Source organism: Amia ocellicauda, chromosome 15 (genome assembly GCF_036373705.1).
Source record: "Amia ocellicauda isolate fAmiCal2 chromosome 15, fAmiCal2.hap1, whole genome shotgun sequence".
NCBI classification, from domain to species: domain Eukaryota; kingdom Metazoa; phylum Chordata; class Actinopteri; order Amiiformes; family Amiidae; genus Amia; species Amia ocellicauda.
Window position 1 is genome coordinate 23,401,155 of NC_089864.1, and position 15,528 is coordinate 23,416,682.

At 40.3% G+C, this 15,528-nt stretch overlaps 1 protein-coding gene across 2 annotated transcripts in view; it reads right to left on the reverse strand.

Annotated features, from left to right (window-relative positions):
* Positions 1 to 829: 829 nt before the first annotated feature.
* The window catches only part of srgap1a (SLIT-ROBO Rho GTPase activating protein 1a), a 119,879-nt gene continuing 105,180 nt past the window's right edge, over positions 830 to 15,528 (reverse strand). For both annotated transcript variants that reach the window (XM_066724234.1, XM_066724235.1), the window contains exons 19-22: positions 12,216 to 12,396; positions 8,952 to 9,086; positions 5,115 to 5,469; positions 830 to 4,221 (exon numbers count right to left, since the gene is read on the reverse strand). In XM_066724234.1, the coding sequence (XP_066580331.1) occupies positions 3,844 to 4,221; positions 5,115 to 5,469; positions 8,952 to 9,086; positions 12,216 to 12,396 (1,049 nt within the window). In that variant the 3' untranslated portion in view covers positions 830 to 3,843. The remainder of the gene's footprint in view (positions 4,222 to 5,114; positions 5,470 to 8,951; positions 9,087 to 12,215; positions 12,397 to 15,528) is intronic.

Sequence of the window (15,528 nt, forward strand, 5' to 3'; positions counted from 1 at the left end):
CCTGGATGTGCATCCCACAAATCTCCATCAACTGCAAGATGCTATCCTATCAATATGGGCCAACATTTCTAAAGAATGCTTTCAGCACCTTGTTGAATCAATGCCACGTAGAATTAAGGCAGTTCTGAAGGCGAAAGGGGGTCAAACACAGTATTAGTATGGTGTTCCTAATAATCCTTTAGGTGAGTGTATATATATATATATATATATATATATATATATATATATTTTTTAATCAAAGTTGGCAATTGTGAAAGTAGCCCAGCAGAAGGATTTAAAAGTGTCTAAAAATATCAATAGTAAGAGATAACGGGGTAGGCAAGCTATATTCATATCCTCTGCAATATGTGAATCTGAGGTCTGGATGTGCTTTTAAAAATGAGATCAGATTGCAAAGGAATGCTGTTTTCTTTCTTTTTTTTCCTTTTAGGTGTATTGATGGGATTGTCTTGGTTAAACATGGAGGTGCCAGAGCAGTACCAGTAAGAACACAGTGCTATTTTTAATTTATTGAAAGGAGCCATTTCTAGAAATTGAAGTACATTTTCAATGTTTTATTGCAGTATTCCACAGTAGAACTTTCTACAACATTTATTATACATTATTTATTATTAGTTGTTTTTTTTAAGTAAAATGGCTGGTCGTGTCAAATGGCTCTGTACAGACATTCTATATAGAAAACAATATCTCACTTGGTATTGTACTTTTGTATTAAAGTATCTGTATAGTTTGTCATACCAATATAGATATGCACCTAAACAATGGATATTGTTTGAGTGCTATTAGAAGAAAAAAAAATAAAAAAATCACTCACAAGAACTCAAAAAACTCACACTGACCGAACTATTTCCTTTATTAGAAAGATACACTAAGAGGAACAACCCTGCAAGTGTACTGCAACTTGTTATAATGCTACATGCCAAAATATACAGTCCTATACATAAAAGTGCAATGTCACAATGGATTAGCAATATTTGTCTTTTCCAGAACTGTATTTTTATTATTATTATTATTATTTAGTTGCCTACTAGCTCATCATGTAGGGATTGAAATGATAATGCAACAGTACAGAACAAGTTTGAAGTTCCTCTAAAATTTTAAAGGCACTTTCACATGTACATACTACGGATGTACATCGACACAATAAAGTAACAGTCAACAAGCAGGAAACTACCAGAGCTGCAATGATTGCCAAAGGACAACACTGATTTTATGAGGTGTGCGTGGGAGTTTCTACTTGGCGGACTCTGTTTGTGAAATGTTTTGCCCCCCATTTGCAGTGTACCCAGTGTCAGATCCTCAAAGAAATACACAAACAGACAGACAAGTTAGAAAGCCAGTAGAAAATCTTATTCTACAGTACGTGATTGGCTATTAATAACACAGTGGGCCTTTTTTTTTTATCATAACTTGTTCATGTTTTTCATGAGTACTAAAAAAAGGGGAAGGTTATTGCAAGGTTGAGGCAAGTTCTTCACAAACAAAGCCCTTCTACAGCTGCAGTTGCATTATCCCATCCTAGAAACCCACGGTTTTCCACTTTTACTTTTGAAATATATTGTACATAGAAATATCACACGGTTACACACTTTTAATTACAGAAAAATGCCTCCCGGCCATTCTTTACAATGCGTTTGTACTCAGAGACTCTGGAAACAGGCTTTGGCTAAAACCATGTCTCTGCTGTTCATCACTCAGAACTCAGCAGTGTTGTTGGTAAAGATGAGCCCAGCTCTCGTGAGACCACAGAGTTATTACATCAGCCTCCCAGACAACGTGAGCCTGGCCTCTCATGCATGCGCCTACTTTTCTTTTTCAACTTCATGGAAACTGGCACATATACATTATTTAAGAGGGTTTTATCACTTAAGCAATCACTGGGATGTGTGTGTTTATTGAGTTAAGCTTCTCTTCCATTCCCAGACTGAATTGGTTTCCACAAACAAGGCCAGTTTTCTGGCTACAGTCAAGGCTGGTTAGCTGTGGCAGTAGAGACAAAGTACTTCAGAGGGAAACCGAAAGAATGATTTAACATCAAGGTAGCACACTCTCTTGTGGCCTAATGCGTGATGGGGCACTGAACAGAAATCAGCAGTTAAGTCAACTTTGTCAGCTATTAAGTTTCTTAAAGTGGCTGTTGAACTTTTCTGGTGATGGTTTCAGCTTTACACAGGTCTCTTGACTCCCAGCAGTATGTAAACATTTGTGTGAGAGAGGGAACTGTGAGTGAGTGGTGCCGGGTGTATCTTTCGAGGAAAAGCAAAGGGCGTATGCCTTAGAATAATGTAGCAAGCGCAGATATTGGACAGGCAACCTGAATGACGCATTAGCAAATGATAGAGCCTTGTTGTGTACAGGAAATACAATCTAGAAGTGCTCTGGGCTGACAGGGCAGAACTGGCAGTGAGATCCGGACAAGTGCGTCTCAGTGAAGCTCAGTGTTGAAAGGACGTGAAGCCCAACAGGAATTCACACCAGATGCCACACACAAGACTATTCATGTACCACCAGACTAGCTGTCCTGGTACAAATGCAGACTACAGTTCACTGTTTGTTTCAGTCTTCCTATAGATACTGAAACAGAGTTTTGCTGAGGGAGAAAGACAAGCAGAATATATTTTTGCCCAACTCAGGTGGAATGGAGATATTTCCTCTCCCATGAGCTTTTAAATGCACAAAATGGAAAGGTGTAACATTCATTAACAGAAAAGCCACTCCTGTCTCCCACTTAAACAGCCTGGTATCCAGATCATAAGTATGTATCTGGATCATTAATATATATCATATATATTTAATGACTTTAAAATGTACTAAGTCTGTGATATGCATGAAGTAGATTTATTTTTCTTATTGCAGATCCAAGGTATTAGTTTTACTCACATCTGAGTTCTCTTGTTCTAACCTGTTTTGACTATATGCAGGATTGCTATGAACAAAGATAGCAATCTTTCTAAATTTTGATTTGTTCTCCCGTTCACAGCCCCTTGCCACCCTGACACAGTACTGTCTTTGTGAACAGCTGGACAGGAAACAACAGCTTCCATTTCTTTTTGTCAAAGAGATTTTGTGGTGCGAAGACCCCTTATATGTGATCAGTGCTTCACAGTCCCAGCTGTCTCATTTATCAGCCTTTGTAAACATCCTTTTTGAGAATACAACACCTTTAAGGAGTGGTTATCAAGTCACTTAGCAAGGGAGGAGCTATCATTTCTATATGGCAGTAAGGCCAAAGCAGTGTTACATTAAGACGCATGAGGACGAACCGAGGGTAGATCCCAGCCTTGTTCAGCTTATGTTGACAGACTTGGTTTTCCAGATATCTCTGGCTAAGTTGCGCACTAACACTGAAAAGCAACGTTTTTTATTTGTCTTCTACGTTTTTTCACAGTCATCTGTTTTTGTAAACCCATGATGTGAAATATTTATTACCACACAGGAAGCCTTTGTGATTTGTGTTGCTTTTTTCATATATATACATATATATATTTAAAAAAAAGTTTCCTTTACAATCTAGTGGTGCAGCATACGTTGACTTATTTTGTTTTGTTCAAGTAATTCTATTGTTTTTTTAACCTCAAATAGACATTTAATTTTACTATAGTCCAGTTTTTACCAAGAAATGTAAAAATGCCCTTATATTTCTTTGTTAATAAATGCAACTATAACTGGAGACATTAACTTCCTAAACACTGAAAGAACACACACCCATCTTACGAACACGGTAACTATCATTATTAACTTCCCTTTAAATCTGGTCAGAGCTGTGGTTTCCTAAGTTTTATTAATATTAAGCAAAGCCATTTTGTTTCTTTCCTCCTTACAACTCGAGGAGCGGCGAGGCCTTCACATCGTGCACGACTTGTCTGCAGAGCCCTGGGCAGGGGGTGGCGGGGGTTGGCTGGGGCTGGCCTTGGGTAGGACCATGGGTTTGGGGCGCAGGGCTGGCGGTTTGAGCCCGACGCCCATGCGCGGTGCCACCACGGGCTTAAAGGTGCTCATGGTGTCGCTGGAGGAGCTGGTGCTGCGGCGCATGGGCGGCTCCACGGCCCGCACCACGATGCCGTGCAGGGGGCTGAGCGACTCGGTGGAGCTGGCAGGGGTCGGCACGTTCTTCATCTGCTCCAGCGTGTCCAGCACCACGTCGGGGGCATGCTTGGCTGAGCTCTGCCTTTCCAGCTCCCGTAGCTCATTGAGGGCCGTGTTCATGGTCTCCTCAATGTCCTGCCGACAAACACACATGGAGACACACGTACAGGGGGTGGTTAGAGAGGTGCACATCCAAGCAGCAGACACACTGGGCCTTAGAAAACATTCATATCATTCGGTATCCTTGAATGAATTTCAACATAATGGGTCATTTACTTGCAGACATTGCTTTTAATATTTAAAGGAAACAAATATACAAGAACTTTTAATGTCATCTTGATTAATTGTTTATGTATTTTTTTTTAATTAAATAAGTCTTACTCTTGTGATTTAGAGTATTCACACGCTTTGGTTAAAACAATGCTATTCGGCAATGCATTTCATCCATGTTACCTTACTTTCAACCAGAGCTTTAGCTTTTATACAAACACATTTATCATATGGCCAATAGGATTGATGTGCCATCCAGGGAAGATTTAGGCTTTTCCAATGGGGAAAAAGTGCAAGGATAATGTTATGGGTCAAACTCTGACAGATATAAACAGACATGCTTTAATTTAGTGTCAGGGCGCAGATCTGTTTGCAGATCTGACTATGGGAGCCGTTTACAGTCACTAAACAAATACAAGGGATTAGCGCATTACAAGAAGAGCTGTTTGTTTTCTGTAACGATGCATTCTCTGCTTAGGGATTTTGTATTGTTATCAACTCTGAGAAGTTAATTGTGGCCTGTCGAAACACAAAGCATCTGACTCCATTAAACAGCATTACACTCTAGACCTGATTATGTTTCTTAATGGCTTTTTTTCACCCTCCTTGAGATTGAATTAGGCCTAAGCTGAGACAGCAACGCAAAGACATCATTGGCTTAAAACAAACAAGCACAGAGTTAGGGTATATGTTGCATTATGCATGACACATGGTTTCACAAAGAAACAAAAGAACCACTGCTAGACATCTCCCCTCACCTGGGCAATGGTCTCGGGGTCCAGGGGCTTGTGTGGCTCGGTAAAGCTAGTGTACTGGCCGGAGGAGGTGGACCGGCGAATGGGAGGGCTCTCCATCTTCTTGAGGGAGTCGTGGCGGCTGATGTTGGTCAGGCTGCCGTGGCCGGTGCGGCGCCGGTGCTCGGGACTGTCCAGCGGCAGGTTGCGGTTGTGCAGCAGGGAGCGCGGGCTGTAGTGGCTGCCCATGTTGGGGGAGCTCATCTCGTGGGACGGGTTGCTGTGGCCGTGGCCTTGGGAGGGGTGCACAGTGCAGTGGCCATCGCCAGCGCGGCCCGGGGGCCTGCGCGAGGGCAGAGCCTCGGTTCTCTTCCTGTGTCTGCGGACGAGAGGAGACGAGGAACAAGCCTGTCAGATGTGGGGGTGGGGAGAAGGTTACAAGGTTACCAGACCAGCATAGTCTCAGCACTTAATGTAGGTTTTCTTTTAAGAACTTCTGCTCAGTAGACTTTGTTTTAAAGGAGTTTATGAACAGGTTTGGAAAACAACCTTGACATGAAATCCCTCCCTTCCAGAGGAGATAAAACTCCAAATACACAACAGACCAGAACTGCTGTGCTACACTAGCACCCTTGTACAAACATATATATATATATATATAATCCATTTCTGTTTTTTTAGCATTCTGTTTATACATGAACCTCAAAGGAACGTCTGCGCCCCTGAAGCCGTTTCCTTCTCTTTTAATGAAACAAAGGAGGGCTGTGGCTGTCTCCAGCGCCTCAGTTTTTAATAAGGCGTGTTATGCATATTTATGAATCACAATATTGCAGGAAATACTTGGCTGAACTCTGCTGCTTTATGAAACCTTATCGTGACAGCTTACCTCTTAGGGGTTTTCGAATGATACAATTGGTTTGTAGCTTTCCCAAGAGAAATGAATGAGAATCAAAAGCTAAGAAAGGACCATGATTTTACTTCTCTTTTTCTGCTGAAGAAAGCAAGGGGAAATTGTGTTGTGAAGCCAGTGGCTCTGACACAAACCGGACTTTTAGAAATTGATACTACAGTCTCATATGTTATCAGCTTCAGCACGGTCTTAAACTCTTAAATTACTGCAACATAAGGAAGCTGTTTAAGGCTGTGCAACAATAAAGCTCCTGAAAACTGTCACAGCAAGCTAGTTTAGCACAGTGTCAGCAACTCGAATTTGCAGGCTGAGTTCGAGTTTGTCAAAAACATTCAGATTGGACAGCTACTGGGAAGGGAAGTCAAATGAAGGATATTGGGGTGGGCAGGCTGTATTTTTTATTCCTGCAATGAAAAATAATTCTGTTCACAGAGACATGCTGAGTTGAAATCTGCTATGTAAGGTTAATAGAGTTGTTCTGTTTTGGTGTGACTAATGCACATATGTGTGGGGAACAGTATCTAGAAATAAACTAGTTACTAATATAATTATAACAAAATAATCATAATCTACATACAAAGAAGGAATCAAACAATAATGTATCCAATTCCTCAGCAATTCAGTGCGTCTTTTATGTAATATAAACTGTATAACATTGTATTGCTGTCAGTTCTTAAATCTGACAACAGCATTTCTGTCAATGAAGAAGCTCATCTTGGTAAACAAGTTACAATCCCTTACATGAACAGCAGGGGGAGAAAATGTCATCCAGGGAAAATCGGATGCATTGCGGTGGGTAGTGCTTTTCAAAATGGCTCAGGTTAACGTCTACAGTTCACTTACATTAACAGACTCATGAATACTTTTCATATTCATCATGAGGATCTGCTTGAACACCTCAGACACATGAGCCAATCAAACTGCATGTGAAAATGCTTACTCATGAAACCCATTTTGCTAATCAGAATACCATCTTCCACCTCTTGTCCTGCTTTTTACACAATGTGGGGGAAAACAAAAACTGGCATTTATATAGGAAGGTTAGCCTTTCCTACAAGTATATTAAAGAAAACAAGAAAAAATATATATAATTGGAATTGACCAGATGAAACTGGAGGCATTGGCGTTACTTGTTTGAAAACATTGTAATATTGTGACTGGAAATAATCCAAGAGAAATAATAATCACCCCCGTGAAGATTACACCACGCACTTAGAATTAATCAACTTATCTGTATCTTCGCTGTGAGTGCTGTTATTCTAAACTGTCCTGGGGAATACAACAATGTCCTATGAAAGATTCAAAGACAGTATGAAACACTTTGCTTGCATGAAGGAGCAGCATTATCAGTGTCCTGCCTTGGTAGTTTCCTGCCCTAAAAACAGAGGGCAGCTCAGGAAGGGAACATACAGCTGACCCACAGCACTGAGGGAGCAGGGACTAGAGATGAACTAGTCATGCCATGGTGGCTCTTTCAACACACAATAACATGCGAGAGTCACCGGTTTGACGAAACATTCTCTTAAATTGATGTCACTATGACTATCTCAGTTATTTCCTATATCTCACTATGTGGAACAGTCCGTGTGATGTCATTGTCAGGAGGTACACTAGACCTTTGTAACCTTGCCTCCATAGCAGGAGGTGTGTGTGTGTGTGTGTGGAGGGGGGGTGCACCAAGGATGGGTGCTCCTCAACTCATAATTATTAAGACAGCTGCCAAGAGTCTCTCCAGAAGAGGGTCAAGAGAGCTAAAACATTCCCCTGTCCAAGGTTATCTTCCCTCAGCTTCTTTGCCACATTTTTTTTTTTGTAGAGGTTTATGAAGCACAGCAGCCTAAGCAAAGGGACGTCCACGATGCATACTGATACTGGATACTGGATACTGGCAGCAGATCCCAATTAAATGGACAAACACAGCAAGAAATTCATGTGAGTGTGTTAGTGTGGGTGGTATTCTGAGTAACATCGGGTCCCCTTCATACACAACCTTGTTAGTTAAAGGCCAGCTAATCTATAGGGGAATCGGATGCTAGTTAAACAAATGTAAAGGGGGGTAAACAGGATAAACAGGATAAACAGGAAAACCAGCATCTCTGCCAAGTAAAAGGTATTTTGTGTTTATTTTGAGTTGTGCCTCGGGGAATATTCTGTGGCTGTAGTTTTATTTATACATTCATTCATTTTTTAATTCAGATGCAGTAGTTACTCCATTTCAGTTAGCTGTTCTTCATTATTCTGACTTATTTTAAAATAAACACAAGTTCTTATGTCAACTGAACTTCACTTACCCCCCCACACCACAGTAAGCCTAGATCCTATTGGCAGTCCCCCAATTACCTGCACGATTACTGCAGCAATTGAACATGAATCCCCCCCCACACACACACTTAAAATAAAGTGTACTGTATTCTTTAATATGTTGCAAATGAGATTAACATTTGAGATGCTGTCTGGTTAGGAACAAAAGCTGCTCAGGCAGACAGCCATATGTGTGATTTTCTGATTACCAAAAGCTTGAAAAGATGCTTTCTGGAAAGGTGTGTGGAGGTCAGAGAAGAACCTTTAAGCCTGTCAGGTTCTCATTTCTGGGATATGAGCAGAGAAACAGACTCACACACAATGACGGGGCTCCTCATAACGGAGAGAAGTTCATTTCATTTCCTTTACAGTGGGAGAATTCTACCCATTAATTGCTGTGAAATGAGTCTTGCAAACAGAGTTTCTGTTTCCAGCCTGTGATCGGCTTTTGTTTCTCCTCAGCTGTAAGAGAGCCTGCATCTCTCAACAGAACAGTTGAGCAGATAATGCAATTAGTCGAGGAGAACATTGAAATAAAATATTATTCCCCACAGATATTATATTATTGTTATCATCATCATCATCATTCAAAGCCCCTCAGTGAGATCTATTCTAGTGCCCTTGCTGTGCACTACAGGAGCCACGGTCACCTGCTGATGTAGGCCTCTGGGTGCCTCTCAGTGGGAGAGCTGATATCCTTGGATGAACATTTGTCTTCTGCCACCGGTCCGCTGCTGGCTTCGCTGTCCGCTTTCTGGCTCAGCGTGTCTGAAAACGTATCGTCCCTGAAATGAAACACAAGACAATACTTGTGAATAACAAAACCAAATGTCCTGATTTTTTACTGCTGTTCTTTACAATAACCATCAACTAACTAATTCCTACCCCCCCGTGGATAGCTTTACAGCACGACCGTCTTAGAAAGTCTGATATTATAATTAAGTGACAGGTTTGCCCTTTATCGGCAATAATGCGCTGGTGTGTGTGGCGGCTCTGCGCACTTGCTTCACTGTCAGGCCAATGTCAGTGTGTGGTAAACAGCACTGGTTGGCAAGGAAGGCAACTGCAAAAAGGAGGTTCCTATCAAAGACAGTAATTATTATTACTTGATTTCTTAGCAGACACCCTTATCCAGCTTATTACAATTGTTATAAGATATCACATTATTTTTTACATTTATACAGCTGGGCATTTTACTTAAGGGTACAACAGCAGTGCCCCCCACCTGGGATTGAGCCCACGACCCTGTGCTCCATAGTCCAGAGCCCTAACCACTACTCCACACTACTGCCCAAGGAGTAAGAAGACAATCCCCAAAATACCTTCTCATGAGATTAAAAGTACATAGCATTCAGATGTGTTTGAGTGGAAATTATACAAGTGAATTTGATTATTATTTATTGTATTTGAAAAACAGGAATTTGTGCCATGTGCAAGTTGGCAGCAACCATTTAAGTTCCTGAAAAGACAGAAGAGCGAATTTGGTCATGAGGAGGCATCTGACTCAAACCCGGCTCTGCTGTTAACCGGTCATGGTATTGTTCTACGCTAGGATACCCTCCCTGTGCTACATTCTCCAGATGACATGCGGCACTGTGACTCCGCAACAGCTGTTGATACATGGTCTGCCCCCCAGTCTGTAAATGTCACTGTGCATAAAGGCATCTGCTAAATGATTAATCATGATTATGAACTGGTTTCCTTTTAGCCTCAAAGTAAAGGTGCTATATGTAAGATGAGGGGTGCTCAAAAGGGTGCCCAGGGCAACAGCTAGATTCTGCCAGACTTTCCCTCGGCCTCCATTGCTTCTCAGATATCACCCGCAGTGTTTCTTGTCGTTGATTTCCGAGGCTAACTCCCTTGTTGATGATGAAAAAAAATAAACGGAATAAATGAGACAGTTGCATTGTGTGCACAGACATGCTTACTGTCATTGAATCCTTTTGCGTCCCAAAGATATTCATCTCCCACTAGGAATCTCATTTTATTTGATGTATTTATTTGTTCTAATGGGAATATCTAAAAAGTGTCAATTAAAGTTTAGTTTAATTTAAAAGCAGACAAAACCGCCCTGGAACATGTGCGACTGTGTGCTAATTCAGCTCCCCTGCCAACCATCCCCATAATGCCCTTTAACATTCACATTAGTTTCAGTTTAAACCATCTTTTGAGCTGTGAAGGGACACAACCCCTTGAAGGGAGACACTGTGCTACATGCCAATAAAGACGTAATAAATGATAAAGATCTTACTGTGCCTATGCATCACCCAACAAACCCACCCTCAAATAAGACATTGACATGTCGAAGTGATGGCTCCACAGACAATGGAAAGCTATCCACACATACATCGCTCGTATAGATGCCTTGTTTGGAATGAATGTTCATATCCTTAATTAAGCTGCAAAACTGGCCGCAACAAGTGAGCCAAGACCTCCGAGTCTACCACTCCTGCAGTGGGGCTTTTAAAAAATCCCAGAGAACAGCCCACATGAGTAGGGTAGAGCGGTGATGTAACTGAGGGCCCAGCTGTACCCTGCCAAGAATTCAGAGATGAAGCATCACTTAGTGGGAAAACACTCGGAAAGAGACAAAGGCCAAATTAACCCGATTTAAGGACTTTCGATTTTCCTCTGCAGCTAAAGATCAGTTACAGATACTACGGGCACAAATAGGATCCTACCAAAATATCCAGTGGATTTGCAGAAGCCAAACACTTGTCAAATAAGAGAAATCATGTGTAATGTATTAATACATCCCTAATATTTGAACACTGCTGTTACATTTACCTCACTTAGCTCTCCAACCAAAATAAAATACAGCTTTCAATGGCATTATTATATCTAACCTGAAACCTGCATTTCTTAACATTTTTTTAAAAATATGATTGCCAACTTAGTGTAATAAAACGTTTGTTCTATATAAGCAAGCAGTTTGCAGTACATTTTCACCATGCCTGCACTTGCACAGTAGTGAATTTCCTTTGGGGATCATGTTGACCTGCATCGAGGCTGTCCATTCACACTACCACATTTACTTCTCTCTCTCTTCTTTTTCCCTGAGCCGGATTTTCTTATCCAGAATAAAGTGTCAAATTATGCTCAGTCAAAACACAGAGGGCAACATATTCTGGTATTCTGCACTACTGCAGAAGTCAATGATCTCGGCACCGGATTTTAGTTTTAGTCTGCGGTTACTATAGCGAGCTACCCAGAAGAAAATGAACCCTGCTTTTACTGACAGGTAAAAAGATGCGTCTTAATCTTCGAGACACGAACCAATGAGTCGGCACCTAATCCATACTGCTCTTTCAGACAGTCCGATCTAAAGTGCAGAGCAGTGTGCTAGTTTTGTCCAAATCTCTCTAGTCTTTAAAAAAACATTCTGCATTCTAAGCAAACAAACCAAAAAAAAGAACAAGTAGAAGAGAATGAAAATGTTTACTTTATCCTGTGTATGCTGTTGTATAAATAAGTGGGGAAAAATAATACACAACTTTAATATTACAGTGTCTATGTATTTATTCACTGCTGTTGTGGCTGTAATACATAATATAATGACTAATATAACGATTTAGAGTACACAAAAGTTTGAATTGAATGCCCTTAGTGGAGCTGTTAAAAAATAACAACCACATGAGCAAAACCACCATTCACAGATTATAAAATGACTTATTAATTAATATAACAATTTATACTCAATTTATTGCTTTGCTTAAGTCAGCAATTAACCTACAGCAATCCAATGTACAATATAATTTCCCTTTAATAGTTACCTTGCTGTTAAGTAGTCCTTGCTGACTATACACCTTTATCCAAGTTGTTATTTTTCAGTTCAAATAAATGACGAATGCCAAGCAACAGATGATATGTATGAGTCAGGATAAACCCCGTGCGAAACAAAGGGGAAGACTCACATGTCTTGAACCACTATGTACTGGTGTGGCACCAGGCCATCGATGCCGTTGTGTCGGCCCTCCCACCAGTCGTCTGATGCCCGCTGGTAGAGAAGCAGGGATGCCCCCTTCTTGAAGGAAAGCTCTCGGGCAGACCTGCCAATGTAATCAAATTTGGCTATTGCTTCGATGGGCTCACATTCTGAAAGACAAAAAGAGGGGGGGGGGGGGGTAAGAAAAGGGTGCAGGAAAATACTGAAGAGAAACCAGATGAGATTTAAACACAGGCATCTCTATGAATGGATTGAAGGTTTGTCATTATTTACTGCCAATTAAAGACAAACATGAATAAGAAAACTTAAAGCTAATTGTGATGATTACTGCAAATTATTTACATACAAATTCTGCAGAGCACCTGCAATATTGAATGACACTATAAATAATCTTAAACTGAATTAAGAACAACAGTGTGTCAATTATAGGGTCTTCTGTTCACAACCAAATCAGCCTGGTCTTAATGGTGAACAGCCTGAGCGTTTACTGTAAAAGTTAGATTTTTCTCTGGTTAAGAACTGCATTATGTGAGAGATTAGGGTTGGTAGTATGAAAGGTAGCTCGGTCCCTTCATATTTGATGTATTATTAGTACCTAGTATTATGTAAAAAAAAAAAAAAAGATGCTACATAAGATTCAAAGGAAATCAGTAACTTCTCAGATGTCTTTTAAGCTCAGCATTTTTAATAATACAGGATTGTCAGCTAGCAAGTCAGTACCTCGCCGCCTTCAACTTTTGTATTGGACCTTCAAACATTGACAAACCCAAGATCAAAGACCCGAAGGCAGTCCAAGCCAGGTGTCTGAGCTGCATTCCACTACGCTATAAATTAATGAGAATAAAAAGGCTAAAAATAGCAGCGATTCTTTGATCTTCCACCTCCCCCGGACCCATTAAAGGAGACAGGGATTCCCTGGACTGTTCTCCAGATTTGAAGTCTCCAGAAAAAGGAAGTATAAAACAGAAGCTTTAACTTGGCAGCTCCTCTTGTCCGTCAGACATACAGGGAGAAGGCATACAAAAATATATCAAAATAAAGGTGGTCGATATCCCTCCGTATTTCTTGACACGATCTGAGCAGCGTTTTCTGATAAACACAGACACAACAGAAACAAAATCAATAAAGCAGCCTTTACTTTTAAAGGCCATGTTATTTTTTTGCTTTTATTGAAATTTGTATATCTGCATCAAGGAGGAAGCCCATTAAATGTGTTTTTCTATTTTGTGAGAATGAAGTACTGTTTACACAATCTGTGGCAAACGTGCATCTCAGCTCTGGTCATTTTGTAATGGATGAATTTTATTAAGTAGTTTCAGATACCTTCAGGGGGCAAAATTAATTAAAAACTGTGGGCCCATTAGATGCACTGTATTTGGGTTTAATTTGAATTATTCAATACAATAGGACAAGGACACATTTCTTACATTCATATATAATGGAGAGAAAAAAAAAAGAGGAGTAGGAATTCCTGAGGGGAGACATCAAATCAATCAGACAAACAATTTAATAAGCACCCCTTGCAACAGTATTTTCACATAACGCTGCACATATAATCACATAACAGTGATAAAAGTGATGGGATAAATACATAGATACAAAACAAATATATGCACCATAAATGGACAGAGGGAATAATCTTAAATCAGAGTAGTCAGTTGTATTGCAACTTATTTAAAGGAAAAGGGTGACTAGGCAATCATGTCTAAAAGCCATTAAAATGATGAATACAAGAGTATCATTTTATTGCACTGTGCTGCTCTCCTTGTATTGGTCAGGACTGACATTCCTCCCCGATATGTAGCGTAGGGGTCTAAAACTCAAATCCCTGGGGCCGGCAGTCTCTTCTGGATTTGGTCTCAACTGAAACTCTCAATTACTTAATCAATCTAATTGTTTCAGAGTTTCTAGTTGGTGGCTTAAAGGATTATTTTTATTCAAGGTGAACTATATATAAAATAACTTTCAGCATTGAGCTCCAATAACTTTTAAGTTAATTAAGTAGATCAGACACATTAAGTAAATGGGAACTTGGATGGAGCAAAAGCTAAATGTCACTGCTGGCCTGTAGGAATTAAGGCCCTTGATTTAATGGAACCACCATAACTACTGACAGAAGAAAAAGTATTTCTCAAGAGGCCGGTTTACACCAGACACTGACGTGAGAATTCAGAAACTGGGTGATTTTTCCCGGTTTTAAAGGGTTGATAGTGAAGCAATTTTCTCCAAAAAGTGTATGAAGATGACTTTCTCCAGAGCTTACAAGAGATGGCAGACAGACCTGTGCACTAAAGAACTGATAAATTAAGCTGAGAGAGAGAGATAGGACAGCTATGAGGGAAAAAAAAGCCTTGTTTCCCTTATACTTTTTGAATACTAATTGGATTTTATTAGGAAGTAGCCCTTCAATGTGTGGAGACCACATATTCTGTCCTAGCCATGGCCATTTCATCTGCTGGTTACCAGGGGGCCGTATGAAATTGCTGCAACACTTCCCAGCTAAATCTACACAACTTCTTACTCTACCTTTGTCTTCTTTGTATATGACCACAATAAAGAAGATCAATATATTGACTGTCCAGGGAAAAAGTCTTTCATGGCAGTCACACTGTGCAGGGATACCATACACATTATTACTAAAGACACCCGTTTGGGGGAAACTAATGGTGCTTTAAGAGGTCTGCCCAGCAAGGTGTACAGTGTTAAAAAGTATCACTCTCATCCTGTCAACATGACTTTCATCCATTCCCATTTTCTTTAGTTGAACATATTCTTATGGATCCATTTTTATTTATTACGTCTCCTAGTTTACATTGGAGAGGTTCACTTGCCTGTGTATAGGCTTTACTGTGGGGTAAGTTTTACTCTGCAATTCTAAGTGTTTTGATGACGGTGATGGAGAAATAAGAGGCCCACTTCACGAAATATGATAGCTCTTTGCCAATCCTACGTTTCTCTGTGCTCTTTGCATTAGCCTTGCTTTGTGGCCTCCCCACCTCAAAACAGATTAGGATATTAGAGAGAGTATTTGAAAATACTGTGCATATTTAGTAACCACTTATGTTGAGACCTTTGTTTTCGAATGTGCCTTATGAATGCAAACTTGCTTCTTGTCTGTAAATTAAAGGTTTGAATTACTTGTGGACACCCTAAATGGCAGGATAGTGTTTTTGTAGAATTTACAACATATAAAAGATGGTTAAAAATGAACAATTTGAGCTATGTTATTGGGTTGGGTTGAAATGTGTTCTACCTGAAGCAACTAAACTACACTACATTTC